General features: G+C 50.8%; 1 protein-coding gene across 7 annotated transcripts in view; it reads right to left on the bottom strand.

Annotated features, from left to right (window-relative positions):
• The window catches only part of Whrn (whirlin), an 83,558-nt gene that overhangs the window by 42,425 nt on the left and 13,359 nt on the right, over positions 1 to 27,774 (bottom strand). For all 7 annotated transcript variants that reach the window (XM_050121812.1, XM_050121813.1, XM_050121806.1 and 4 more), the window contains exons 2-3: positions 14,551 to 14,769; positions 2,385 to 2,510 (exon numbers count right to left, since the gene is read on the bottom strand). In XM_050121812.1, the coding sequence (XP_049977769.1) occupies positions 2,385 to 2,510; positions 14,551 to 14,769 (345 nt within the window). The remainder of the gene's footprint in view (positions 1 to 2,384; positions 2,511 to 14,550; positions 14,770 to 27,774) is intronic.

Raw genomic sequence — 27,774 nt, 5'->3', positions numbered from 1 at the left:
CTCACTTATAATAACCCGTTAATGGATGGTAAGTGCTATTACGATTGCTTCTGAATGCCAGTCAATATAGGCTGTCCCTAAGGGAACAAAAGACGCTATGGAAGGACTGGAGCTTGGCTGGGTATGGGAGCACAGTGCAAAAAGACCAGGAGGCAGGGCTGTCCCTGCTGGGAAGGTAGACGCGCTCCAAGCTGCACAGACCACCCCCGGGTTAAATGCGGGGGGTATGACTGGCCCACCAAGTGTTTTTCCACTTCAGGGCCTGAGCGTCCTGCCCCCTCTCTGGGCTCACACTGGGCCCTGGAACTAAGTGGGCTGAGCAGCTGGAAGCCCCGTGGAAGGCGGCGCTGCACCGCAGCACGGAACGCTATTTACAAATAAAGCCTGTTCTGGCTCTACCACCCACACAAGCAGGCCCTTTATTCCATTTCAATATGCCTAATTCCATGGAAAGTGCACTGCAATAAACAGAATTAATCAGTGCTGGATGCCCAATGAGCGTGGGCAGGTGTCAGCACAGGCAAGGGGCTGTGAGAAAAGAGGAAGGTGGCAGCCTCACCAAGCGCCTCCCTGCCGAGGACAGCACAGAACTTAACTGAAGGTGGGCAGTTCGCAAGCACCTGACAAACTCAGGCAATAGGAAAGTTTCACACAAGGTGTCTCCTTTGCCTTCTTCCTAACCAAAGGAACAGAGTATTTTGTTGCCCATCTTCCCAATAGGACGTAACTCTTGGAGGTCAGAGTCAGTGCTATCTGCTGCCCCCGTCCCATGAGTATGTGTGTGTGTGTGTGTCCCAATGAGTTTCATTTCAGGAGTAAGGATTTATTTGCATGTGCAATTTAGACAGCAGCTGCATCACTGAAGAAACTCTTTCCCTCCCGCAGCAAACCTTAGCTGCCTATTAACCCTGCAGAGGGTGGAACCCTGGAATTCCTTCTCTATAATATAATGTTGCCAGGTGCTGCAACCAAGTCCCTCAGCCAGCACGGCTCATGTACAGGTTATGCTGACAGTTCCGGAGTTGGACAGCTCAACACTAAAGTGTCAGTGGATTCTGTGCCTGGTGAGGACCCTCTTGCTTGGTCAATGGCACCACAGATGAGGGTTCCACCCTCATGGCCCAGTCACTTTCCAATGGCTCTAACGCTTGGCCCCACACTGAACGGTGAAGATTTAGATGTGAGTTTTGGAGAGACACAGTCTACACCCATGTTTACTACAATAACTAATGATGCAGTTTGTTTCCTTTTATCTTTTCAACAAGTCTGTTCTGTTCCTTCTCAGGGACAGGGAGGGTGAGGCAGGTGGAGGAGGCTCCAAGGTCACACAGCCCTGAGGGACTGGAGTGGAGCCGGGACATGGTACTGCCCTTCACTGTAGAGCCCAGAGTACGTTCCAAATGCCCCATGTTTCCCAAAAGCTGATTTTTGCCTCACCTCCCTGTGACAGTCTATCTGCCGTGCTGGGGTTTGGGGCCCTGTGGATTCCGAGATGCAGCCATGCATGCATGCATATACATGCACACACTCACATGCACATGCCGGATCCTTCGTGGCAAACCTTGCGCTGGGGCTAGGTACTCATCCAGTCACCTGTGCTCCGACATGAAGCTGTTCAGCACTGTGTCCCAAACCTCCCCAGCTTGTCTCATCACCTGCCTCTTTCAAATGCCACACCTGGGCCCAGCACCGATGACTGCTCAAACATGGGCTGTCATGTGTCTCAGTGATCTGGGCCGGTGTCCTGGCATGCAGAGTCTCTGGCTCTCTGACGAGGTGCTCGTTATCCCTCGTAGGGTTCTCAGCTCTGAAGATTACACCCTGGCCTTTGGGATTTAGTCAAGTCTCACTGGGCACAAGCTTTGTTTCGAGACCCACCTTAGACCAGTTGGTGGGAACTCTTTATATATGGGAGAACCTGGGGACACCACCTCACTCCACCAGGTAGTGTGAAATGATATGTGCGGCGTGACTCTCAAGTGCTAGGCACACAGCTCTGTTTAGAACATGAGATAATTATGCAATTTCAGTAACTGCTAGTCTGGATTGGACGGTAGCCCTGTTGCTTCCTACAACCACAGGCCAGCTCACGGCTAGCTTCTTCTCTTCCTCTTCCTCTCTGTTGTGTCAGAATGAGCCCTGGGGTCAGGGTCATCAGGGGCATCAACAATGTTTACAAAACAGCAGCCTCAAAAGAGCTGGACTGGCCAGATTGCCTATGGCTGTGTAGGAGGCTGCCCTTGTGCTACTCAAAGCTGCACACTCCAGGCCCAGCAGCCAGCAGGGGCTCCCCAGCTAATCCACTCCTCAGCTGGGCCACCACCTACTTTGACCTTTCCCACCCACATCCCCAACATGCAGCCCATGGCCTATTGTCCCCTCACCTTGAGTCCACTGATTTCTGCTTCCGAGCCCGGGTCCACGCCAGTGATGTAAATGCCAAGGCCATACTCAGCTCCACCTCGGATTGTGAGGCCCAGAGACCGGCCGTCCCCCAGCACCAGGTTCACCTATAAGGAGAGGAGTAGGCACATATGTTATTCCTTGGAAACTACAGCTCCCAGACCCCTCCTGGATTACCGTCACCTGTGCGCGCGGGCGTGCCCAGGTGCAGGTCATTCCTCCCAGATAACCTTGCGCTTCCCGTTAAAAGGCGAGCTTCCACGAGGTCTCGCTCTCTCACCCCTCTCTGGCCCCTTGTGTGTCTCGCACACCCCATCCCTTATCGTGTTTCCCTCTCCCCATTAAAGTGCACCCACGTGGGAGCCGCGTGTCTCGTCTCTTCCTTTTGCGCGTGTCTCGCCTATCCTGTGTTTGTCCACACACCCACCCCGCCGTTTTTTAAAGGAATAATAACATAAACCTGGAGGAAGCCAAGCGCTACATGGGGAAGGGCGGCACACCACAGAAACCTCCTAAGCCCTTAAAAACACAGGCTCCTAACCAACAAAGTAGTGCAAGGCAAGGCACTACCCCCGCAGGCCCCTTGGCACTAGCATCCCCATGTGCGTTCACAGGTGAGGCTGGTGTACGTAATCGGCACATCTTGGGGCTCCAACCCAAGGGGGCTTCTTGGTCCAGGGCTCAGCCCACATACTTACTAGGGCTTCAATTCAGCTTGGCTCCACTGCCATTTGAACTCAGTTGACCCAGAGGGACTCCCTAGGGAGCTTCCCACCTCTCAGGGGTCTCTAACACCACTGTTCTGCTAGGCCACACCGCTGCATTCCACCCCATTCTGCACACTCGGACACAGCAACCCAGGACGTCCCCACGCTGACATGGGGCTGTGGAGACGCCTAGACACAGCAACCCAGGACGTCCCCACGCCGATGTGGGCTGTGGAGATGCCTAGGCACAGCAACCCAGGACGTCCCCACGCCAATGTGGGCTGTGGAGATGCCTAGGCACAGCAACCCAGGACGTCCCCACACTGATGTGGGCTGTGGAGATGCCTGGACATTACCCTGCTCAGGAGGGGACCACAGTGAGGTGGAATGGGTCAGCAGGACTAGAGCAGAAGGAGGGAGTCATGAGCCGCATAGCCACAGAGACTACAGGCCCAGACTGGGAACCAGAGAGTTGGGGGCCTTTTGGAGAAAGTGGTGTCTCTGAGGAGCTGGGAGGGTGAACACTTGGGTAGGGCTGTCAGTGCTAGAGGTAGGAACACAAGCTTCGGAGTTGAGCCACAGGGACTCTTAGGGCAGGAGATAGAAGAACCTCAGGCATGCTTTGTCCTCGTGTTCAGACAATGGGACCGAGTCCCCGTGACGTTAAGTGACTTCCCTGTCCTGTCTTCTTTGGCACCTCTGCCTAAGTGGGTGCTGGATTAAATGAGGCACTGGAGTGAAGGCAAAGGCCCTTCCTGGTGGTTGGGGACAGAACACACTGTAACTTTATGGGGAAAAGAGGAGGGGCTAGGATAGTTCAAACCTAGCCCAGAGAGATAAAAAAGCCCCCATCAAGGAAGACTCCTGAAAATGTAAGGGATTCAAGAAAGGACAACACTAAACACCTACGGTAGAAAGCAGAGGACATGACCTTCAGGCAGCATGAGGGAAGAGGTCACTACTAGCTGTCTTTTTTTAATGATTTATTTTTATTTTTTGTGCATTGGTATTTTGCCCACATGTATCTGTGTGAGGGTGTCAGGTCCCCTGGAACTGGAGTTACAGACATAGAATGCAGCCATATGTGTCCTGGGAATTGAACCAGGTTCTCTGAAAGAGCGGCCAGTGCTCTTAACCACTGAACTATCTCTCCAGCCCCAACAATGAGCTGTCTTATCCTCCAAGGTAACTCGGCTAACAGTTACAGTGTGTTCTGTCCCCAACCACCAGGAAAGGCCTTTGCCTCATTTAATCCAGCACCCACTTAGGCAGAGGTGCCAAAGAAGACGGGACAGAGAAGTCCTGGGGACTCGGCCCCATTGTCTGAACACGAGGACAAAGCAGGCGTCTGCCTGCTTTACAAAGACCCAAGCACGGTGCCACATGAAGCTTTAGAAAGTATCACAGGATAGGTCCACTGCTGGCTGGTTCCATGCACATGTGGCTCATGCAGGAAAACCCCGCCAACATCAGGCAAGTGTATCTGCCCAAGCTGGGTGGAGGTCTGCCCACTCGACTTGGCTCTCTCTCTCCTGCTCTGTTCCTTTACCCCTGAGCAGCACAGCGGGTTGGGGAAGGGCCCAGCTATGACCCTGTGAGTGTTGTGGGCACTCAGGATAGCCTTCCTCGAGGTAGGAAGGGATGCATGAGGCCATGAGTCACGGAGGATCAGGAAAGCAGACATCCTCTCCAGAACCCGTGGCTCTGCAGAATCCCAGTCTTGAGGGTCTGCCCCAGCACTCTGCTATCTGAGGCTTGTATGGACTTAAGTTAACCTAGGTCTGATGCCCACCCTGGTCCCTGGTCATACACAAGCTCGTATATGTGGGAGGTAACAGGTGCTGGATCCAAAGCCAGACTATTGAAGCTGATAACGTTCAGTAGGTGTGTGGCCCTGAATGAGCATCATCCCTGTGCCTGTTTCTTTGCCTAGAAGGGGGATGGGTAGAGCCGCACTGAGAGCTGTACGTGAACAGAAAACACTCAGACAGCACCGGCTGCTGCTGTCTGCAGCAGGGCCTCAGAAGGCAAGCCACTGGCTAAGCTTCTAGAAGGAGGAGATGACTGTTGGCTGCCTCAAGTCCTAGACAGACTGGTGGATAGGAATGGGCGCTGCCCTTTCATCCGGACATGAGCCGGGAGAACCGTGTCTGCACAAGGTCTAAGCCAGGCATAGCCAGAGAAGGGCGTGGCAGGGTCTGTCCCTGGAGATACTCCTGACTGCACAGGGTAATAGAAAACGGAAAAGGGAGTGTGGGTTATATGAGCCTTCTGGGAAGGTACAGGAGATTCCCTGAGACAAGGGCTGGGGTGCCCATCACTGTCCTACCCACAGCCCCCCTCAGAGCTGCTCTCACTTTGGGGCTAGTGAAGCCTCCGCTGTGACAGCCATGCAGCACCCCTCCCTTGCCAGGCCTGTGTCCTCTCATCAGCACTGGTGTCCAGGCACCGCGCCACTGTGGAGCCAACAGTGCTGACCGCGAGTAGTGTGGACTGGGTAGGAGACTCCAGGGCTGTGCCAGCACCTAGTGGTGTCTCCCACTCAGGGACTAGAACCTTCCCATGGGGTCCATACTGCCAGTGCAACACTGCCTTTCCTCTGGCCCACACCCTCCTAGTCCTCTGAGGACACTGGTGACACTGGGCTGCCCAGAAAACTCAGGACAATTCCTTATTTCAAGATCCTCCACTGAGTCCACTCTGCAAAGTACATCTGCTGCACAAGGTAGTATCCTATTATCCCGGGACCCTCTTAGCAGCAATCCTCTTTCCACAGACCCTGGCCTTTCTGGTATGGAAACTTAGGAGCAAAGCCCTGGGAAACACACCCGAGAGCCTTGCGAACTGCAGGGAGGAAAGTGAGCATTCCAGGGCACAGCTTAGACATTGAGTCCCACGAGGACTCTGCATGGCTGGAGTGTGGTGAGGACAGCAGAACGCTCGGTTAGCCTGTGACAACAACATGGGGCAAACAAGAGACCAGGGGAGGCGACAGGCTCAGGCCACTGTTTAGAATGGATGGAGAAAAGCCAGGTCAGTTTCTGGAGACTCCCATGAGATGGGATGATACAGAGGTGAGCTTCAGTCAGTGGTAAGGGCAAGGCCGGCTGCGGTCAGCAGGTAACTTCAGCCTGGCAGGACAAAACCAGTCCAGCTGTGCCCTCACGGCATAGGCACAGCAAAGGCCCTACCGTACTCCCTGGGCACCTGCATACAGACCTAGTCCCACCTCGCAAGCCCTTCCAGCTCCAAAACACAAGGATTGAGGATTCCACAGGCAGGGAACGGAAGTGCCAGTGAGACACGAGGACAGCAACAGACACCTGAGGCAGCTCCCCACCCCCACGAGATGAAATAGGACACCTGCATCCCCTTGACACCACTAACAAATCCTTTACATCAGAATAGAACTCAATTTTGATCATGGAAAAAAAATAAAATTTTATCAACCCCAGGGCCATCTGCCATCATGCACTGGAAATCCAAGCAGTGTTTGACACAAACAGAACTCATGTATGGGGTAAAAACAATAGTGTTCCTGCCAAGCAGAAAAACACCATTGCTGTGATGTATTCACTAGAACAGGAACAAATCATTGCCGGAGTCACGGGACTTGGCCCTTGTCACCGTGAAGGTGATGCTCAGGTTGCTATAAGGTCCCTCCATTAGCATCACTCCTGTTTCTGCAGAGGGAAACTGAGGCTCAGTCCTCACTGGGTTCCACGATCCACACAGTCCTGAGTTCGGTCAGATGGCTCACCCTCCACTGCAGGTCAGCTAGGGGTCAGCTAGGGGTCAGCTAGGGCAAGCCTTATCACGTCTCTATCTGCCTGCTCTCCGCAGGCAGAATGGGAGTCATGCCAACCGCCTGGGGCATGTGCTGGCGGCCTAGCCAGAGGCCATCCCATCACGCCCTGTGTTGAGTCCCAAGTCTATCAGAGAACAAGGGGAGTTCCCAGAAGTCAGCACCCTTCCCTCTGGCAGCTCTGAAGCTCTTGCTTCCCCTGTCAGGGTGCCTAGGTGGTCCTGAGTCAGTTCTAGATAAGAGGCAGGATGATGGCTATCTGATGGCGAGTCTCAGAAAAATCATCCACTCTAAAAACAGAGAAGAAGAGACAGAGAGAGCATTCTCAGGACACAGCTGTGTAGGAGCAATGGGTACAGGTTTGCAGTCATGAAGCAACAAGCCGGAGGTAAAAACCAACAGCAAGAGGAAGGGAATGCTCACCTCCAGGCTAAGCTGCCTAGCTGGCTACCTGGTCATGCTCAGTGGAGCAATAGCACCATTCTGCGCCCCAGAGTGTCTGTTATCTGCAGCCCAAAGCATCTCTAACACATTCCTCCCTTCAGAACCGTGGTGACAAGTAGGACTCTCAGATCCTCCACCCGACCCCCCCACTCTGGCAGCTTCTGGTCCCTCTGCTGCTCTGAGCGCGCCTCCTTAAAGACCAATCTTCAGGCTCTGCAGACGGTGAATGGTTTTCGCCTCCATCCTCTTTAACTACAAAAGACCCCATGAGAAACTTCTACCCACAGGATGGCAACACACACCTATTACCTCTTAAGGGGCCTTCTGCCCCCTCTAAAACCACCCCACTGTGTGCCAAGCCCTCCTTGGGCTAAACAACCCCCATATACTATGCCACACACCACCTGCTCCAGTACCTCTGCCCACACACTGGCAGGTCACCCTCCTGGATGGCGGCCATCTTTGCTCTTCACAGTACCAAGGGCCCATTAGAGGTATTTGATCAGTATTCTGGACGTCTGTCCTGGGCCTCTGACTGCTGGTGCTGTGCACTGAGCTTGTGTGCATGGCTATTACCAATGCAGGCTGGTGGGAAGGTCCCCACGCCATGCACAAGGGCACTTAGGGGGTGCACTCAGGTCTAGATGGCTTGTTCCAAGTCAGTGATGGAAAGTTCTGGAAGCAAGCTTCAACCCAGTGCTGCTGAACTTGAACCTGCTGCTCCTTTGAGACCAGGCTGGTCCTGCTTCTGAGTCTGTGAAGAGCCAGAGCTGCAGCAGGCTGTTACTGCTCATCTCAGAGGGACCAAGGCCAGCTCTGAGGTCAGAGTCAGGAGACACTGAACAGTACAGACAAGCTGAAAGCGGACATGAGGCCTGCTTCAGCCAGTCACTCACACCTCAGCGCACTCAGCAACACTAACGACACCGTCTGTAAGAACTGTGTAGCTCTGGCCTTTGAGCCCAATGATTCCACAGCATCCCAGTGAAATCCTGAAGCTGTAGCTGGGTAAGCACCCAGCCAGCAGGCTGGTATTCATCAGCACAACGAGCGCTCTCAGATCAAGATGGAGACAGCATTATGACATGTGTCCTTGCAGAACCTGTCCCTGGGATGGCTATAAATGAGCCAGAACACAAGAACAGAGTCCTCAGCTCAGTCCACTCCCCAGGAGAGGCTCTGTAAGCCTCCTTGTAAGAGCCCCAGCAACATTCACCCTCCCTCCCACCCAGCTGCACCCATGCTCTGCCTTCTTCCTGTCCAGTGAACCCCCACCCAGGTCAGGGCTACATCCTCTCACCCTGGTTATAGACATGGGTAGAGCGCGGTGAGCTAACTCTGCACAGACAGGGCCCTTCCTACAAGTTCGCTTCCAGTTCGCCTTGGCTACAACCAGCCACATCCTCACTAGCTGCAAGACTCTTCTCTTGTCCTCAGCCGGTTTCTTCCCTTCCTTTAAAAAAGTGTGATCCTTTTCACTTCCAGGACCTTGCCAAGGGTCTCTGCAAACATGGAATCCACTCTTCTCATCTCCCCATGTCTGTGTCCTGCACGAAAGCCCCCTCACCCACCTGCACTCCCAGCCTGCATCTCAGTACGTGGCTGACAACCAGGACCTGTCTTCTTCTTTCAGACGTCTATGCTTCCATCACCTGCTCCCTCTGCCCGAAGCTCCCTTCCTAGGTTAGCCCCATACTCTCTCTTCTGAATCCTGCCTCAATGCCTGTAGCAAGAGAGGAGAGCACCCTGCCTTGTTCTTTTACCCACCTCAGGCAACGTGTCAGGACAAGTCCTTCTCTGCACCCAGGGTCCACCTCACACTGGGTGCTGGAGTGGGGACGACTGGAATGGAAAGCTTGGAAAGGGACAGGCTGGCCTTGCTTACACTCGCTGTGCCCCCATTGTGACCTCCAGCACTGTCATCATGCCGCTAAGGTGTCACATAAAGGCCCACGGTGAAGACAGATGAGGGAAAGGCCGCCCCATGCTAGGGTGACTGACTGCTCACAGGCACAGAAGAGACACCGGGTCCTTGTGTGCTGTGGGTAGAATAAAACAGCACAGCTGCTGTAGAAGATGGTACAGCAGTTCCTTTCAGAAGGAAATAGAAACAGAGCCAGCTATGTGGCTCACAGCTGCAATTCCAGTAGGAGAAGGTGAAAAGCCACAGCCAGCCTGGGTTACATGAGACCCCATCCTTATAACCAAAACCAGGGGCTGGGGAGATGGCTTGGTTGCCAAGACCTTTGCTGTGCAAGCGTGAGGTCCTGAGTGTGGATACCCAGCACCCATGTAAAAATCTGGGTATGGTGGTGTGTGCCTGCAACTCTGCAGGGAGCTCGCTGGCCAGGGAGCCTAACACTGAGCTGGAACAGCGAGCTCCAGATGCAGTGAGCGGTACTGACTGAGGAGCCATCTTGATGTAAACCTATGGCCTCCACAGGCACGCAAGGCTGGGGCTAGCTAGTGGGAGGAGTAGGAGAGGGCAGAGGAGGTAAATATAATGAAAATGCATCATGTACATGTATGTTTGAAAATGTCATAGAGAAAAAACATTCTAAAAACATCAAAACCCAAGATGCCAGATGAAGTGGTGCACACCTATAATGCTGGCATTTAAAGGGTAAAGGCAGAGGGGCTGGAGGCGACTCAGCAATTGAGAGCCCTTGCTCACTTGCAGAGAACCTGGGTTTAGTTCCCAGCGCCCCACATGGTAGCTCACAATCATCCATAACTCCAATTCTAGAGAACCCAGTACTTTTTTCTGACCTCCACAGACATCAGGCATACATGTGGTAATACACATATACTCATATAAATAAATAAAACATGCAACAATGGGAGAGTGGGGGTTCAAGGACATCCTTGGCTACACAGCAATTTGAAGACCAGTCTGAATTACAAGAGACACTGTCTAAAAGAAAACACAAATTTAGACCCAGTATAACCACACAATTTAGCAGTGCCCAAAGATCTGAGAGTGGACACTCAAAGATGTATGTGTATGCCCTGATAGTGATGGCCGTGACTGCAGTAGAAGGACCAGAGATGTATGTGTGTGCCGTGATCACAGTAGAAGGGCCAGAGATGTGTGCGTGTGCCGTGATCACAGTAGAAGGACCAGAGATGTGTGTGTAAGCCGTGATCACAGTGGAAGGACCAGAGATGTGTGTGTAAGCCGTGATCACAGTGGAAGGACCAGAGATGTGTGTGTAAGCCGTGATCACAGTGGAAGGACCAGAGATGTGTGTGTAAGCCGTGATCACAGTGGAAGGACCAGAGATGTGTGTGTATGCCGTGATCACAGTGGCGGTGCTCAAAGTAGAAGGACCAGAGATGTGTGTGTATGCCGTGATCACATTGGCGGTGCTCACAGTAGAAGGACCCATCCCAGACGCCCACTGACAGAAAAGCAAGGGGCAGCTTCTCTTACATCCCACACTGAAGGTCTGTGTCCTCAAATCCTTGCTGAAACCTAGTCCCCATGCGACAGTATCTGGAGGTGAGGCTTTGAAAGTGGGTGCCATGGAGACAGCCTTTAGCATTAGGATTATATGTCCATGAAAGAAGCTTTGAAACCATGCCTACTCCTCTGCCCTACGGCACAGCAAGGTGACATTCAAACCAGGAGCCAGATCTTCACAGACGCACATCTTGGCTGGGACATCTGGCCTCTGGAATAGGGAGGGCACATACCTGTGGCTTATGAGCCATGAAGGCCATGTAACAATGGCCCTAAATGACACAGGTCAGTCACAGTGGGCCAGCACTCCACTTTGGGAAGAAAGGAAATTCTGGCACATGCTACAAACATGGGCACATCATGTTGACACCACACACAGTGACACCTGGCAGTCACAGAAGGACAAACACAACTCAGTCATCTAAGGTTCACAGAGTTTAGAGACAGAAAACAGAATGCTGGTCATGGGAGTTGGGGTGGGTGCTGTTACATGACTTCACTGTGTAACATGGAAGGTGTGTGGGTGCACAGCAAGGGAGATGCACGCAGAGAATCTACTGTGCACTTGGGATCCAGCCATGGTGGCGATCAGTTGGAAAAGCTCAGCAAACATGAAGTGCACTCTGTTCCTCTATGATTTCTCAGATTCTCAAGACAGATGTAAGTCTAGGGAGAGCGCCAGAATAAGAGCGAAACTGGCCTCCACCCACGTTCCCAGGTTAGCTGCTTTGATTGTTGCTGGGACAAAATCTCTGGCAAAGCAACCTAAGGAAGGCAGGGTTTGTTTGGGGCTCATCATGGTGGGAAGACACAGCAGCAGGAGGGAGACGGAATGGCTGCTCACATGAGCGAGAGGAATCGGAGCCCAGTGTCTTTTTGTTTTTTTTGTTTTTTTGTTTTTTTTTTTTGTGTAGTCTGGGACCCCAGTCCATGGAATGGTATCTCTCACATTCAAGGTGAGAGTTCCAAACTCAATTAGAGTAATCCAGACAGTCTCTCACAGACATGCCCGGAAGCTTGACTGTAGACCCTGTCAAGATGACAACTGTCAGACCCCAAAGGTAGAGGCCTAGAGACCTGCTGGCTTTGGGAGCATGTCCCTATTTAGGAATGGCATGGGACTGGCAGGGTTCAGGAAGTATTTTCCATTCCTAGAGGGTAGGAGTTACCACGAGGGCTGCTTCTTAAAGGCCACCAAAGATGCCAACAGCTCTTCTCTGGAGGCTGCTCCAAGCAGATTCTGATTAGCTATAGAACAGAGGCTGAGCTTCTATGATGCTTCCAGGCAAAGTCATGTCGCTGGCACTCACATAATTCCTGCCATGAACACCCTTGCTGCTTCAGGCACTGAGGACTGAGGACAGATCAGGGTTCAAACCAGAACCTCACTACCATCAGTTTCCCCAGGGATGTCACAGAGGGGGAATCCCTGGCCCACACAGGTTATGCCCAAGGTCACACAGTTCAGAAGCAGCAGAAGTACCATTTGAACCGTTCCTGATACACTGGACACACTTTAACTCCAGGACACATGCACTGGGCCACCTGTGAAAGACACCTGACTGTCATGGGGTTAGATCCTGCCACCTGTGCTCGAGCGTTGTACAGCGTACCTTCCTGAGTCCTTGAAACCACCTGCAGGATGTGTAGCACCAGAATCTGAGCCAGAGGGTGAAGGTAGAGAGGTAAGATCCCAGGAAGCAAAATAATATGCCTCTCAAATGCAGCTTCCATATTCTATAAGCTGCTCCACAATGCCCATGGTGGAAGGTGTGGGACTTTACCTAATGTCCCCACCTCCATCCTCCTGTCCACTCAATACCTCAAAGATACTGGGCTCAGTCCTACTTTGGGAACTTTGCACGTGCTGTCCTGACTTCCTGGCACTTTCATGCTCCAAAATGGTACTTGGTGGCTCCTTTGTCAACTTCTAAGACAGGTCCACCCTTCCTGTTACTTCCTAGCCTTTCTGGGAACTTCATTTTCCTTCACGGGCTTTTACCCTGTCCATAGAATAAATAAATATGTCCTCTACATTGCAGCATATAGAACACCTGGGCCGACTTGTGCCACCATGCAGTGGTCCAGCTCCACGGCCTCATTAGGTTCAGGTGCCCAGCCTTTCCACCACCAGCCGAAACAATCTCGTGTCCTTATAAACTGCCCAGTCAGCGGTGCTTTTATTGCCACAGCAGCAAGGGGACCAAGACACAGGTTTCTTTATTTTGCTTCCTGGGATCTTACCTCTCTACCTTCACCCTCTGGCTCAGATTCTGGTGCTACACATCCTGCAGGTGGTTTCAAGGACTCAGGAAGGTACGCTGTACAACGCTCGAGCCACATGAGCTCAGGACCAGCCAAAATCATAGCAATTTTAGCTCTGCACTCAGGGTCTACCCAGGACAGCAGCATCAGAAAACAACAAAGTGGGCTCTCCACCTGATCTGCAAAGCTGGCTTGCCCATTGCCCAGGGCTGATAACTCCCCTCGCGGTGGCCTAAGGTGGGTGTCCCTGGTAGGGAGGCATGAAGGCCTGTTTTCTGGCTGCCTTCCTGTGCACACCAGCTGGGCTCCCACACACCCTCACCTCCCAACAAGTCACCGAAGTCTCCCTGCATCCTTCATATTGATGTTTGCGCAATGAATACAAACCTCATTAAGTAAATGTTATGGTCTTATCGACAGGAAAAAGAGAGCTGAGGAAGAGTCTGTGGAGGAAGGAGCTTGGCCCCAGACCCCAAGTTATGTGGTCTCAGGTCTGTAAGGACCAAAGTCCTAAACAGAAGAGACGGTGGCAGGGTAACGGGGTCTTCTGGAGCCCGGAGGCACCCACGATGCAAACAGAGCCACGCGAACACACCCAGATGGGTTAAGACTTTGGGGGGCGGATTTCAATCATTTCCCCCATTCTTTCTTGTACGAAATAGCTCACTCTCTGAAGGAGGAGGAAGACAGTTCTATAGGGGACATTTAGTGATGCGTGACCTCCTTTCTCCACCAGCCATAGGGCTAATAATGGTCCTGTCAATCAAGATTCAAGACATCCTGCCAGTCAAAAAGATGTTCCCTCCCTGAAACAGAAGACTGGAAGGGAAGGATATGGGTCGCTGTGGTGGGGATCCTTTTGCAGATACACCCTGAGTTTCTCAGGTCCAGTTCTGAGATTACTCACACCTTTCTAGTACATTCTCAAATGTACTAGAGTCAGTTGGCTTCGTTGTTTACAGCCCAAGGCACTCCCAGGACCATGATGGCGAGTCCAAGCCTGAATCTGGACCCATGAAGAGTGCACTGTATGTAAAGTTCGCATGTAAAGGCATGCCCCAAGCTTGTTCTCTGCCCCTGTCCTGGGTGCGAAAGCAGGGGCTTACTATGGCCCAGATTCAATTACCAGACAGGAGCACACCCTAGGAGCTGGTGGATAGTGGGAACAAGTCTTAGTGCAGAGCTGTACACCAGACCAGAAGGTCCCTCCCACTCCGCTGAGGGAGAAAGTCACAAAGTGCCAGAGTATTTGTGCCACGTGGTGGCAGCAGCTTCTCCTACAAGGCAATATACATTTTATAGGTCACAAGCAGAAGCCAGGAACAAACTTGAGGAATACAAAAGGAGTAACAGAGCCTGGGTCCTTCCTTCTTCCTTTGAGGAGATCCCTGGGTGTACAAAGAGCTTGGAAATCCAAGGCCTCCCCAAGTCCCACCGTCTTTTCCCGTTCAGACAGATCTCACCTTTTTCTCATCTCCATCCTGCAGGAGGTGTAGGGCACTCCTTCGGTCATTCTCATGTTGTCTTAGGGCGCCGCCGTGTGGCTGGGGCAGGCTGGAGGGAGGGGACGTGCTGCGGCCCTGTGGGTCCACCCAGGTGTAGATGTGGTTGGTGACATAGCCCCCAGGGATACGCCCAGCTGAGTACACAGACAGCACCAGCTTCTTGGAGCCCTTGAGAGCCTGAAGAGAGGGGAACACAGTTAGAGGGAGGGGGCACCCCCACTCTGCCATTACTTCACCTCCCATCACCAGGTCTTAGTCCCCTTCCCCACGCCACCGCATGTGAAAATGGAGCATTGGTCCCATCCTATTTCAAGTGGTCTAAACACAAAGTCATCTCAAGATACCTGTGCAGTGGAGAGTGAACTGAGCAGACCTGAGGCCCCTATCCTTACACGGCCTGAATGCAGAGCTGGCCCTGGGCTGGTGTTGGAGACCTTGGCTTTGGAGTGTAGCTCATGCAGGGACTCCCTCTTTGACATTGCTTGTGCCACAGCGTGGTTATGTTGAGCACCTGCCTGTCTTCTGCAGTCTCCTGTCTTCTGCAGTTTGGAACATGGGTCCATAGAATGCCTGTGTGACTGGTCCCCAGTAAACCAGATAGTATCACATACATCTCAGTTTAACCCTAGGAGGATGATGTGTGCCCTAGGCGATGCGTTGAGGGCTTCTAGAAGCTTGGGCCTCCTCTGGACCTCACTACTGTTACTCGTATCTAAATCTGAGCCCAGTTCAAGGACAGTTAGTCCCGATAGGCCCCTTGTACCCATAGTTTGGCATCCACAGATTCAGCCACAGAACAAAAATGCTTTTGTTTTGTTTTGAATGCATCCAGGGACCTGGGTGGGGGCAGGTTGCTGAGTGGTTACAAGCATTTGCCATACATATGTGACATTAGACCCCAAGGACCCCAAAGTCAGGCTGACATGGCAACCTCTTGTTGCCCCCACAGTTGGGAAGCAGGGACAGGATCCCCAGGGCAAGCTGGCTAGCTAAACTAGTCAACTCAAACTCTGGAAAGAACTGGGAGACCCTGTCTCAATAAGGAAGTGGAGGGTCACCGAGGAAGACATCAAACACCAAATTTGTATTTCCATATGCATGCATATATGTACGCACATCTGAGGATTGTATTTTTAAGTCTGCATCTGTCCTGAACATCCACAGACTGTTTCCTGTTAGCAACCCCTAAACAGAACATGGCAGCAGCTGCTTGCATGGCACGTACGCTGCACTGGGTATAATCCTCTAGAGAAGACTCAGTCTTTTGCTATACCACTTAAAGCTTTCATTACACTTATTTCTTTGTGTTTATGTGTATACGTGCACGTATGTGACACATACACAGAGGCCAGAGAACGACTTGTGGGAGCTGGTTTTCTGCATCCACCGTGTAGGTCCTAGGGATCAAATTCAGGTCACCAGGTGTGGAGGCAAGCTCCTGCTTCCACTGAGCCGTCTCACTGGGTCTCGGGCATAAATGTACTCTGGAGCCGAGTTGCTACAGATTCTAAGGGACAGGAATATATGGTGAACACGTGTGACACTTTGTGAAACGTTCTAGCTAAACACTGACCCTGCCTGACATTGGTCTTGGAACCCCGATAACATACTAGATACAAGAGTCAAAAACAGAAGCATCAACAACAGCAGCTTAACCCTTACAAAGGACTGTGTGTGGCAGGCCTTCCAACCCGTGCCTGCACGCACCGTTCTGGGAATCCTATCATGGGTAAAGGACCCCCTCCCCCTCCAAAAAAGTCAAAGCTAAACATTGAGCTCAAAGTTGCAGGAAGTCAGTCATTTGGAGACGAAGCAGCTGCCCCCACTGCAGACCCAGGTGGCTGTAAATGAGAGAACAGATTTTGCAGTTTCGATAACAGCTTGTTTAAGGAAAAAGGCTGACTTCCCCTTTTTTCCTCAGTGAAACTTCTCCACCCCCATCCCTATTCCTTAACTACAAAATCTCAGCTTGAAGTGTTCAATCTGTGTTGTGGTAAACTCTGGCCATTACTGGTGGCCGTGCACCCTGATCACGGTGCAGGCAGATCTTGAGACATCGCCTCCTACATAAAACAGAGCACTTCTAACTATGGAGGTGTCTAAACTCATGTCCTTCATTTCCTCCTACAAACTAAAGTCTTACAATGATGGGTGGAGCAGAGGGCAGGAACTCTCGGCCTATACACACAGCAAGAGGTTCCTTTCACCAAGTTACTAATTTTAAGTATAAGCACCATCTTTGCTGTGCAGTCTTCCAGTACAAGGATGGAGAAACACAAGGAATAAGGAGTCAGCCAAAGTCTATACCCTGGGGCAGAAGCTGAGGCCAGTCACACTGCTGTTCCACAATGCACCTGTAATGGGGACGGGGGCATGGATTCTGGGGGACAGTCACTTGGTATTGGATTAACAGCAAGCATACCTCATGCTAGGGGTCCCAGTATGTAGCTACCCCAAATTTAGACACTAAAGCTCTATTTTAGTGAATGTGAGAGTATGGGGCCTTGGGGGATGAGGCCATGGGGATGGGGTTTTCAGACGAGATTAGCGGCTCTACATGAAGGTTGGGCACACGCACCAGAGCTTGCTTGCTTCCTATCCTGGTCCTTTGCAAGCCAGGAAGGACACCTGATCACACCTGCATGCTGTCTCAGGCTCCAGCCTCTGGAAATGCCAGCAGATCAGTTCCTAAGATGTAAGCCGCCACTGTGTGAAATTCTCCTAAGGCGGCCCCAGCTGACAATGCACCACAGTTGGGGCTGGTCTGACTCAGTGAAGGTTTCTCTAGGTAACTAAACTAGTACGCCGGAAGAGCACACTGACAGAGGCTTTGCAATGCCACGGACATGACTAATTCTAATGTGAAGTGGGGTTGACAGGCTACAAATCATGGCTTCTAGCACAATCTCAGGATGTCAGGAGAAAAATAATGCAAAAAAAACAAAGCATTAGAGATCACCAAGCCTAGCAGCTCCCGCGGATGGGATTGCCTGTGGCCATGCTATAATGAAGGCACACTGCTTTTAATATGAGAAAATAAGAATACAGCACCTAAACTGTTACCCCAATCCGCTTCTCTGGGCAAGGGGTGAGGTTTCTTTCAGACAGCATGGGGCCCTGGCTTTCCAGGGGGCGGGGCCTAGCTCTGCGGTCCACAGGCAAAGCCAGGCCAGGGTGGAGCAGCAATGAGCAGGGCAGCTCTCCAAAACTCTTTTTAGATAGGATTCTTCGGATAAGGAGCAGGGAAAGATTTACAGTGTTCTTGAGTATTCCCTGCGGCTCCCCTGATGAAATAGTGGGCAAACCAAACCTTTGTGAAGCTGGAGACACAGGAGAGACGGGCCTCGGATCTACCAGGTGTATTTAACAGAGAGTGACTGTTGGGGTACAGGCAAGATCAGCAGGAGCAGAGGCACCTACACCTTCTGTCCGCACCTTCCTATGCCCTCTTCCCTGCCTGCTGCTCTCTGTTCCAAAAGGACAATGCTTCCCTGCCTGATGCTGTTCCAACCAGCAGGAGTCCTCCATCCCATCCGGGGCACATGGTGAAATTAAGCCCCACCAAGAATCTACTGTGTACCAGGCCTGTCAAGGGACAAATTACCACCTTGTGGACAGTAGGCTCTTATGATACTTATGCTTAGAAAGATGAAGTATAGCCAAGTGCACAGTAGAATCTCACAACAGTTGGGTCAGTTAAGTGACAAGCTGTGTCTGGGGAGACAAAACTGCTCCTGTATACATCAGGTCCTCAAGATGGCTATTGCCTCGTAAAGACAAGGTACGATCACTCACACAACAGGTCCGCATGATGTTTGTCCTTGCTGAGGGACAAGGCATCATCAGGTAGCATTATAGGCATCGATGACAGCTGTAGTCTGCTGACAGGCAAGGCATCACTAGCACACAGTAGGACTTCATGACACCTGCATTTGATGAGGTCAGACTGTTTCTGATATAAAACATGTCCCTACAACACTTGTAGACAGTTGGGAGGCAAAGCTTGGGCTGTCACACAATAGGTCCTGAGAAATGATTGACAGGGTGTCAGGGTGATATCATAAATATTACCCCCACAGGAAATCACAGCCACCATAGGCACCACCATGCAGCCAGGGGATGATACTGGCAGGAGCTTATAGACTGCCCAGGCTAGGAGAAAGGGTCAAGCTGTGGCTATCCACTGAGAAGCACTGGGCTGGTGGCTGGCCCTCTCAAGGCTGTGTGTGTGAACTGTGGGCATGACTCAGGGCCTGTGAGCACAGCAGGTGTCCCGCACACAGCAGAGCCTCTGCCCAGCTCCCTGCGGGACTCTACAGCAAAGCATTGTCTGGGGAGTCAGGGGGAAAGCGAGGGAAGAGAAATGCTGCAGTGAGCATTAGCATCACTGTTGACTCCACTTGGTCAGTTCTATAAATAGGCGAGCAGCAACCTTGAGAAAGAGGAGGTTAATGCCTTTGATGAGAACACCACTGTTGGTGCCGCCAGGGTGCAGCCTTCAGTGCCACACCCGAGTCCCCGTGCCGCCTACCCCTACGTTTTACAGAGGGGCTGCCTAAAAACCTGAGAGGGGAAGGGATGGAGGGGGAGTATGAGATACTGCTCAGGACAAGGAGTCCCAGCCCTCATAAACTCCACCTTCCTCAGTGCAAGGCTGGAGGGCTGCCAGCCACATCCCACGGGCCATTCCGGAGCCTGATGCTGACTCTTCTCTGAGGATAAATGTGGCTTCCGGGGTCGTGGAGAGCAAGAACATCTCTGATGTTCTCTATTTTTCTGGAAAAATAGAAAGAAACAAGAGTCCTGAGGCAGCACTTTCTGTGGCCAGGCATGCATGGAACCCAGCCTTGAGCCGCTGGGATGGGAAGGGTGCCTGCCACTTCACCCTCTTTAAGACCCCAAAGTGCATGTCTGGTGGGAAGGCTCACAGATTCAGCTGCTACCTTCTGGTCTCCACTCTGCCTCATATCCGAGGGGGTCAGTAAATACAGGAGAACATTCTGAAGGACAGCTGGGGACAGCAAGGTCCCACCCACAAGAAGGTCAGGTCAGTCACTGTACCTCTTTTAGAGGAGCACACCCGGTAACATGCACCCTCAGATATCAGGGAAAGCGCAAAGACCTCAGGCTGGTGAGAGAGAGCCAGGCCTGACTCCGCCATGCCATGTGCAGTCTCGCTAGGGGATCTGAGGTTTCCTCTTTCCCTTGCTTGGCCTTCATTTTGCCAGCTGGCAATAATCAGGTTGGACTTTGTGATTGGTAAGGTACCATCCAAAGGGAACTTCTAAATCCATCTGATTCAGGGTCATAGTGAGTGGCCACCCATGACAGCTGAGAGATCAGGGCCTTGGGGACATGTAGGGAGAGATGCCAGGCCTGCAGGCTTGTGGGCAGGCCATTCTGGGGGTGCTCTTCTTACCATGCCGCTGACCCATACCCTTGAGCTGTAAACTCGGGTCTCTGAGGTAGCCTACCGGCTGGCCGGGGCAAAAGGGGTTCAGAAAAACATAAAGCAGAACACAGAGGAAACATCACAGGCATGCTAAGAGGCGGACCCAAAACTGGGTTTATCAAAGACGTCTGAAGGCCAGAGACAGCCCCAAAGGAGAGGTAAAACGCACAAATACTTCTGTGAAAGCAATAGGTATTTGTGTTGCTGGCATCAACACTCCTCCCTGCAGCAGTAACCCTGGGACCAGCCCGTCTGCCTCAACCAACTGCCTATCCGCTGTCTGCTTCATGGATGTCACCATGGTTCCACTCCCTGTGTAGGTGGAGGAGCCACTGCACGGCAGTCATCAGAATGCCAGCATGGTTCTCACCACAGTCATCACCTGCTACTGGAAAAACCGGCTCCAGGGGCTTCCCTGTGCTCTTCCAGTGCAATCAGAGTGGTCCTGATCTGACCAGCAGAGAGGATGGGGCAGGTGCTCTCCATCACCAGACTGCCATCCAGGGCCATGTCAGGATAACGGGGATATGGATTATGCCTGCATGTCTCCACACATGGTGCTCTCAGAAGGCCAATCACCTCACTTGGTTTTTAGGCGTTGACTCGGATGCCCCTCCACAGCAGAGGTCAGAATGACACAATTCCCTGCAGAGGGCTGAGGAATAACTTGGAACAGCCACAGCACAGGACTCAACGGCATGCTAACACAATGACGGGCTGTGCTCAAATAATGCATGGAAGCAAACATAAAGAAGGCCACGAAAGAAACTTCCCGCATCCAAGGGAGGACAGGGCATTTCAGGGTTCAGACCTCAAAGGGCAGGCTCTTCTCTCTGGGAATGGACTCTAACTTTGATAAAGACCCAGATTATTGGTCTGGAAAGAAAGGGGAGAATGAAGCAAGCCCACTCTTCCTGACCCCATTTCAGCCAGGGTTCAGACATATTGGAAAAGTTTCCTAGCTCTGCTGATAACTTGCTTTGTAATACTAAGCAACCCTCCTAATCTCTCTGTGTGCTGTTTCTGTAAGAAGGAATTGAAGGGGTTAGTAAGACAATGTACACTGTCTGAACAGTAGGGGTTAGTAAGACAATGTACACTGTCTGTAGGGGTTAGTATGACAATGTACACTGTCTGAACAGTAGGGGTTAGTATGACAATGTACACTGTCTGAACAGTAGGGGTTAGTAAGACAATGTACACTGTCTGAACAGTAGGGGTTAGTATGACAATGTACACTGTCTGAAAAGTAACTGGCTTGTATGATGGAGGAAGGTCATTGGTTAAATAAACTGCCTTGGCCCTGATAGGTTAGAACATAGGTGGGTGGAGTAAACAGAACAAAATGCTGGGAGGAAGAGGAAGTGAGGTCAGAAATCATGCAGCTCCTCTTAGAGCCAGACGCGATGGAGCAAGCCGCCAGGTCAGACATGCTGAATCTTTCCCGGTCAGACCGGTGTTATGTAGATTATTAGAAATGGGTTAGGCAAAACATGAGAATTAGCCCGTAAGAGGCTAGAGCTAGTGGGCCAAGCAATGTTTAAAAGAATACAGTGTCTGTGTAATTATTTCGGGGAATAAGCTTGCAGGTGGCCGGGGTGCTGGGGACACAGCCCCGCTGCTCTTATTACAACACATGTACTAGGCTCTACTTCTCTATTCCAAGTCCCATCACCTTTGGAAGTGTCCCTGGATTGTGAATGACTCTCTTCCAAGGGCATCCACCATGCTTCTGGGTTTGCGTTGCAGCTACACTCTGGGTTCTAAGTCAAGTTCATCCAGCCTTTAAGGAAAATGCACATTTGCACGTTCTATTTTCTCTATTATCTTGCTTTGCTTATCTTCAGCATCCACATAAGAGACAAGAGTGTGTCTGTAGTCCCAGCGCTAGGCAGGATGGGGGGTAGGTAGTTAGGGACAGAGACAGGTAGATAGAGGAAGAGCTTGCTGAATCCAAGAGCACCAAGTGTAGTAAGAGACACTGTCTCAAAACATAAGGTAGAGATTGAGGGAGACACCTGATGTGGGAGTGTCATATATCAATCTGTTGATTTCATTGGTTAAGCAATAAAGAAACTCCTTGGCCCTGGTAGGTTAAAACATAGGTGGGAGGAGTAAACAGAATAGGATGCTGGTAGGAAGAGGAAGTGAGGTCAGACTCTGCTCTGCTCCCGGAGAGACTTGACAGCTCTGCTCTCTGGAGCAGAGACGCCATGCTCTGCTCTCCCAATAGCTCTGCTCTCTGAGGCACAGGCGATGAAGCTCCGACCCAAGATGGACATAGGTTAGAATCTTCCCGGTAAGCGCACCTTGGGATGCTTACAAGCATTATTAGAAATGGGCTAGTCCAAGTGCGAGAGTTAGCCGAGAAGAGGCTAGATATAATGGGCAAGCAGTGTTTAAAAGAATACAATTTGTGTGTTGTTATTTCGGGCATGAGCTAGCAGGCGGCGGGGGTGCTGGGGACGTAGCCCCACCGCTCCTATTTCAACAGACACCTAACAGATGCTGACCTCTGACCTCTACATGTATACACTTGGGTGAATATACCTATAACACACATGTTCATCCACCCATCCATCCATCCACCTGTCCATTCATTCTATCCACCTGTCTATCCATCTTTCCATCCACCCACTCTTCCTTCTGTCTATCTATCTATCTATCTATCTATCTATCTATCTATCTATCTATCTATCCATCCCTCCACCCACCCATCCATCCACACATCCATACATCCACTCATTCATCATGATATTTAATGAGCTTTCTATATTGTCAGAAGCTCACAGGAACCTGTTCAAATTAGGACAAAGCAATATACTAAACTTAAAGTCACAGACAGAGATAACCAGCCTGTAGATCTCCACATCAATGAAAGCACAAAACACTTGGGCTCACCGAAGCATGGCCACACCAGTAGAGAAAGCAGTAAGAGCCACACCTTCAGAGACTCCTTAGGGATCCATCCCAGATCTGTCACTGCAGCCAGGGGCAAGTCACTAATCTACAGCCAGCTTCCAAGGCATGAGGTTGAGCAACAGCGATACCATGTCATAGATGGTTCAACGAGCCAATACTCTTTGGGGGGATGGCTCAGTAGGTAAAGCACTTGCTATACAAGCATGAGGACCTGAGATTGGCTCTCTGACATCTCCATAAAAGCCAAAAACCTATCTATAGTCCCAGAACTAGGCAGGGTAGAGGGTAGGTAGTCAGGGAGCAGAGTCAAGTAGAAGGCTTGCTCCAAGTGCAGTGAAAGACACTGTCTCAAAAAATAAAATAGACACCCAACTATGCTGACCTCTGCATATACACATCTGGGTGAGTATACCTACAACACACATGTAAACCACACACATATACTATAATAAAATAAAATAAAACAAAGTATTCGGCGCCCCAAACATATGTTAAGAGCTCAAAGGGTCAGGCATTATTCTAAACAGAGTTCTTTGCCATCTGTCCTTTTTGACTCAGGCCTGCATCTTGTAAAACCATTATGGATATCGACAAAGCTGTCTATGGGGCTTGGGAGATGGCTCAGTGGCAGAGAACGTGTCCAGCATGAAGGCCTCGACTTCAACCCCCAGCACTGCAAAAACACAACAACAAACAATAACAAAAACAAAGCAATAACACAATTATCTTCTTTGGTCATAAATAGAATCATAAAGGAAATTTCAGGCACATTAACTAAACAATTCATTCTTTAATTCATCCACTTTATTGCTTTTGGGGTTTTGAGACTGGGTCTCACATAACCCAGGCTGGCCTCAAACTCATGGTCCTCCTGCCTCTACCTCCCAGGGGCTGCTATTATAGGTATGCACAATCATACCCTCCTCCACTTTTTTTAGATGAAAAATATTTGGGGGCTATTTCATAACCAATTCAATAAATCACATGTGTTTTCACACTGCAAGAGGAACCAGCATGGCGTTCTTACTCCTATAACACTGGAAATTTGGGGTTTTACTTCTTGCCAGTAGAGACATTTGTGATTAACAACCTCTTAGGTACAGTGTTGAGTTCATATGCATCTAATTTTCTAGATTGACCATCTTCATTTGTGTACAACCAGGACCTGCCTTTCTGCCTGTTGTGATTCTAATGGGCACCTGCAGGGGGCAGCAATAGAAAATCACAACAAAGGCAACAGTATTCTTCCAGCTGCGCAAAAGAAGGAAATATGTGACTCTTTTGAAAGGTCACAAGCAAAGTAAGAGGCCGGGCTTGAATATGAATCTAGGCTTCTCCAACCCCACCCCACCCCTTCCCTAGGGGTCCAGGACCGCAAGGCCAGCAAAACCAAAACTCTACACCTTGCCCCAAATAGGGCAGTTTAAAGGGGGTACATGGGGCTTACAGGCCGCAAGCTGGTAGTCCTCAGACTCCTGAGCTCTGAACAGGTGCTAGGTAGGCATGGCCACGTGGTCTGAAAAGGCCTCTCCATTCCGCCTGCTTTGAAACAGAGTAGAACTGGCAGTGTGGACTCCATACCAGCTGCGTATTTCAGCGTCATACGAAATAAAAACGCTAATGGGCGCCATTTGTTTCAGTGTTAAGGGCCTAACTGTAAAGGCGCCCCAGACTCCTTTTTCAGCACCAGACAGCACTTTAGAAGGAAATTGGTCCCTATCCCTTCCCTGTGCCTTCTGAGGAATCAAGCTCCCTCCCTCTTCGGGCCCTGCACCTCAGGCCTGCCTCAGCCCCGCCCCGGCAGTTGTGCCACCGGCCACCTGAGCTTTCCTGCAGTATCAGGTGCTCCAGGCTCCTTTCCACCGCAGGCCTCTGCACGTGGGGCCCCTGTTCTGCAAGTTCACCTTCTACATTCTTACTACAGGTGATTGTCTTATCTACGGGGTCCCCAACAGACTGGAAGGTGGAAAATTCTCCTGGCTCGATATCAGGTGTTAACAGGGGTAGAAAACATAGGTTGGGGACAGGGGTTCCACACAAAGTGACAGGCAGTGACTTGGGCAAGAAAGCCTTGTTGGCCACCAGCAGGGATGTTACATCTCAGAAGGGTGGATGGCTTCTCAGGGAAAACGAAAACAATTCGCTTCATATTTCACTTGTTTTTAAATCATGCTAAACAGCCCAGCTGAAGTCTAAATCCTAGTCTTCCACCCTGTGTCCCGGAGTGCTAGGATTATGGGCACTCAGCTGCTGATTTCTAGAAACCTCAGAACACTCACTCCCGAAGATCACTCTGTTTTAGGTGTTTGTCTGGCATATGTGTATGGTTAGTGTCTGTGATAAGTGTGTATCCGTGAGTGTGCTGGAACCCGCATGACCCTTGTGTGTGTGAAGATTAAAGACAGCCTCAATCTCCACTGGTTAAGATGGAGTCTCTCTTGAGACTGAGGAAGAGATGTCTCCGTGGTTATGAGCACTTGCTGCAGTTGCAGAGGATCCAGGTTCGATTCCCGACACCCACATGGCGGCTTACAATTGCTTAAATTCCATAGTTCTGGAGCAAGGGGATGCGGAGCCCTTCACTGGCCTGTTTGTAACTGCATGCATATGCTACACAGACCGTGCCTTCTGACCTGCAAGCACACAGTGAACACATACAAGTGTTCAAATCCTCGTGCACATGAAAATAAATCTTGTCAAAACAAGCAGAGCAATTTCTTTCTTCTTTCTTCTCCCTGTCCTTCCCCTTCCCCTCGTTCTCAGCCTCCTACACCAGACTACTGTGATTACAACTGTCCTCTCGTGTGGCTTCTAGGGACTAAGCTTGGGTCCTCACAGCTGTGTGGCAGGAGCTTCACCCAACGACACTCTCTCTCCCCCAACACTCTAATCATCAGAGTTTAATACAATCTCTCAACCCTCTGTCTTCTTTCTTTTTTAAGATGGGGTCTCTCTGCATAGCCTGGCTATCTAACCGGGGTGACCTTGAACTCACAGAGGCCTCTGCCCCAGTGCTGAGATTAAAGGCGTGTGCTACCCTGCCCAGCTCCTTCTGCCTCATTAATGATGCACTTTAAAAGTTTAACTCACTTAGCACTGTTTACCTAAGTAGGAATATTAATTGAGACATACAAAAATAAAGGAATTAAACAGGTAAGAGTATGGAGAGTGTGTTAAATCTTGCCACTGTGGTAGGCGCTCACTGACAGATGCTGAGTGGATGAACACGTGGTCTTGAAATTTTGGCACGTCTAGACTAAAAATGTTTGTGCAGTCAGAGGCAGAGATCCTTCCCACGATAATTCTGATGTCCCCTCCCTCCGCTCCCAAGCTCAGTCTAAGAATACCCATGAGTCATACATATGCCCTTACACAAAAGTCGCACACCGTTATTGTGTTGCAATGATGGCATACCAGTTCCGTGGTCTGGTAAGAACATTCTATCAGTTAACCACTGCTTAGCTACAGCATCGCTAACATCTGTATGCCAAACTGGGAACACGATGTGGTCCATCTGCTCCACATCTGTACCCTTGAGCTGCTGCAAACATGGAGGAAACACCCCGCCTCAGGGGCATCTGTGGGCGTGCTCCATTCCTGAACCACAGCACTCTGCAAGCACCCTGAAAGAATGTGGTGTGCACAGGAAGGAAAACTTCAAGGAGGCAGGGGATTCCGTGCACAGAGACACAGGAAGTGTGGCAGTGCCAGAAGAAAGGGCAGGAGGTGGCACACAAGTGGGAGATGATGGGTGAAATTTGTCTTTGAAGGGGCTTCGGAGGCCCCCCCCCAACCGCAGGGCGTGTGTGCTGGGGGAGGGGCATACACCTTTCCAGCGGTAGCCACGGTAAGCTGCCATGCTCTGTAATAACCCTCAAACACACTCCTGTCGCCAATCCTATGGAACTCAGAGTCACACACAAAGGCCATGGAAGTAGGAGGATTGCTAATTGGAAAAGGGAAGTCAGCGGGAGTGAGAAGGGGGTGATGACCAAAATGCGCTACAGTCCCGTAGAATGAAAGCCATGGCTGTGTGTGATATATGCTAACCAAACAGAAGAGACGTGCCTTCCGTTAGGGCCTCACTGACGGCTAGCTCCCTTCTTTTCTTTGAGTCTTTTGCCTCCTCCAAAACCTCCATGTCAAAAAGGAAGCCTTCACTTTTGCCCTGAGAACATGGATCCCAGGGCTGGAACAGAGATCTAAAAGCCCCTGTTCTCTACTGTCATTGCCCCTAATACCTTAGTGGGTTGCAGCTTGCTGTTCAAAAAGAACTGAAAAACATCAACAAGCAAGAGAAGGTGTGTGTTGGGGGAGGTGACATCCTGACCTTGGGAGGAGTCAGAAAAATCTGCAGGGAGCATGGGTGACAGTGACCACAACTCCCAAGATGAGGGCAGAGAAGTTTCCAGAAAGACATAGATTCCTTTTCAGTGCAGATCTGCAACTGCTCACAAGGCTGCCTTCTGGTGCCTTCTAATCTGAGTAAATTGCTTTACAAATGTTCTTTTAATTTTTGTCTTTTTTATTCTCTCTCCTTTTTGGAAGAACTAACAATGCTTTAGGAATCACAAATACAATTGCTCGCGATGAGTCTCAATGGGTTTGCAATGGACTGTTTTATGAGATCAATTGTCAAAGTGCACGTCTGTTTCTGTCAATGTCAATTTCTCAGACCAGGAGCAGATCGCCGAGGGGATTGATTTCCTGAGCCTGGGAACGGCCTCAGCCCTCACCGCTTGCTGACTTTTCTCAGCTGAAAAGGGACAGGCTTCCAATTTAACTCAGTTTCAGTCTGAGGAATCTGA

The sequence above is a fragment of the Alexandromys fortis genome, unplaced genomic scaffold, assembly GCF_014885135.2.
Source record: "Alexandromys fortis isolate MF-2015 unplaced genomic scaffold, M_Fortis_MF-2015_v1.1 scaffold_183, whole genome shotgun sequence".
NCBI classification, from domain to species: Eukaryota; Metazoa; Chordata; class Mammalia; order Rodentia; family Cricetidae; genus Alexandromys; species Alexandromys fortis.
The sequence above is the reverse complement of the archived record's forward strand: the minus strand, read 5'-3'. Positions and strand labels throughout refer to the sequence as shown.